This window comes from Papilio polytes, unplaced genomic scaffold (genome assembly GCF_000836215.1).
Source record: "Papilio polytes unplaced genomic scaffold, Ppol_1.0 DF823912.1, whole genome shotgun sequence".
NCBI lineage: Eukaryota > Metazoa > Arthropoda > Insecta > Lepidoptera > Papilionidae > Papilio > Papilio polytes.
Window position 1 is genome coordinate 925030 of NW_013525292.1, and position 2384 is coordinate 927413.

General features: G+C 33.4%; 1 protein-coding gene across 1 annotated transcript in view; it reads left to right on the forward strand.

The window, feature by feature from the left end:
* Positions 1-2384, forward strand: part of LOC106102646 (zinc finger protein 184-like) — a 6289-nt gene that overhangs the window by 1121 nt on the left and 2784 nt on the right. Inside the window, exons 2-5 of the mRNA XM_013282187.1 lie at positions 4-70; positions 732-864; positions 1394-1561; positions 2330-2381. Coding sequence (XP_013137641.1) covers positions 4-70; positions 732-864; positions 1394-1561; positions 2330-2381 — 420 coding nt within the window. The remainder of the gene's footprint in view (positions 1-3; positions 71-731; positions 865-1393; positions 1562-2329; positions 2382-2384) is intronic.

Consider the following 2384-nt stretch of genomic DNA (forward strand, 5'->3'; position numbering starts at 1 on the left):
CAGCCAAGTTGCCTACCATGCATACTGTAATGGACAGAGAAAACCCTACCAATGTCCAGAGTGCAACAAGGTATGTGTTTACCTGTATCACATTATAAAACATAAAGAGGGACCAATTCCCTTATCACAATAACTTTTTTGTAGATCTGATTATTTAAATTAATTACTTTTTACATCTGCTTGCCAATGTTGGATTTAAAAAAGTAGCCTATAGTATTCCCACAAACTACCTAACAGTCAAAAGCAATCAAAACCTTTATGATATTACTCAAAATAATAGTTTTTTTTATTGTTTAAGAAGCACATAATGTATTTTTCTTGTCGATGTTACAGCTAGTGTCCTAGTATCAACATTGCAACAAGTAAATCAACTACATTTTTGATTAAATTTATTAATTAAACATGAAGTTCAACTAAAGAGTAAATAAAATAAAAATTACAACCTCGCCCCATTGATCTCAAATCACTTCTATCTCTTGTGAACTCCCCTTTCGTGTATGTTCTTAGTTCATTCATTAACCATAATAATTTTAAGCTGTAGATTGTCTGTCATGTTACCAACTAACTCCTTTATATATATCGTGGTTGTCGTAGTTGTGTTAGAGTATTATATATACTTGACATTGACGAAATCTCTAAGGAAACGCCATTAACACAAAAGATAGAGATGGATAAAAATTACAAAACTTGAGAGAAAAAATCGTTCAAAATGGAACACTAATATATTTCAGAGCTTTGCGACCCACTCCCACTTCAAGTATCATATGCGTGTACACCGCAATGAACGGACGTACGCCTGCGATGTGTGCGGTGACAGTTTCTTCCAGATGTCTAAGCTGCAACGTCACAAACTGAAGCACACAAGTAAGTTATATGTTATTTGATTAACTGAGGCGAATAATACTAAAACATATATTTATTAATCCATATACTTCTATACTAATATTATAAAGAGGAAAGATTTGTATTTTTTTTTCATATTGAAATACCCCTATTTCAAAAATTCTTTCACCATTAAAAAGCTATCTTATCAGTGAGGAATGCAAGCTATGTTTTTTATTATTTTTTAATTTCTCGCGAGCAAAGTCAAGAGCTAGCTAGTTAATTATAAATCAAGGTTTAACTCACATGTACTTTAGTGTATGTGGACCTATTGGAGGTCCAAGTTTTTGGGGTATTATTTGTTGGGGGTCATGGAAAGTGGATTAGTATGGTCCCATAAAAAGTTTAATAAGTCAAATAAAAAAATCCTTTTTGGATAATGCAAATTTATATCTTTTTTTAACTAATAAATATGTCAGTATAGAAATATGTAATTTTTATGCAATTTTTTCTATTATAAATGCTGGAACTTGTGTTACTGTAAATAAAATTGAGATTGTTTTTTTTTCAGAAGAGAAAAAGTATGCATGTTCAGTATGTAATAAAGGTTTCAACAATCTAACATCACTGCGCAAGCACAGCCTTACACACACGGAGGAGCGCCCCTACCAGTGCAGCGCGTGCGGACGACGCTTCAGAGACGGCTCCAATTATAGAAAACATGTCGCCAAACATGACAGTAAGTTTTTAATACTTCAGTAAATGAGCGAACAAAATAATTCTGAAAACTATTTTAGTGGTGTCCCCCATTTTTTATTTATCAACTTCTACAAACTTTTGGTCCGTACTCTTTTTTGCACAGTTTGTTTTCCTTTTCTTTTTTTTTTGTTGCGTAATCCTTATATCACTAGTAAGTTCCTTTTTTTTAATACAATTATACTACTACTTTTAGTTATACTAGCACGACAGTTGTAAGTGGCGACGGATGTATTTTTGAACCGAGTGTATGTAATTTTTTTCAGACCTACGATCGCTGTCTCTGTTTCTCTTCGCCATTTGTATGTTGTAGGCGATGATTCTCTCGACGGTAGTGGTGTCCCTTAGTGTAGATTTAGTAAGACAAATTTACTTAGCTTTACTAAGTTTCATTTAGTGACTTTTGGGTTTTTGTCCAAGTCATTTATTTTTACGCTAATAGAAGCTTTGTTTTGTATAAAAATGATTAAGAATCCACTGCTTCCTTGCCTCCATTAAAAAAAAACTACTAAATATTTTACCATCATGTTATAATTAGGTAAGGAAGAAACACAGAAACAGGACATTTCTAATCATACTCCGTCAAGTCTGTGTTCTTGTCGCTTGTTTTCTTATAAAAAAATAAGACTGTACGCGGTATTACTTTCTGCCTGTCTTCTGTGTGGTCATGCTATTGAGCAGAAGAGTGACACATTTGTTCGAAGATATCAAACCGGGCTCTACCATTAATATATTAAAATTTTATATTCAGTGAAGAAGTGTGGTTGCGAGGGTTGTCGGAGGTCAGGTACCTGCTGTGCGCAGCC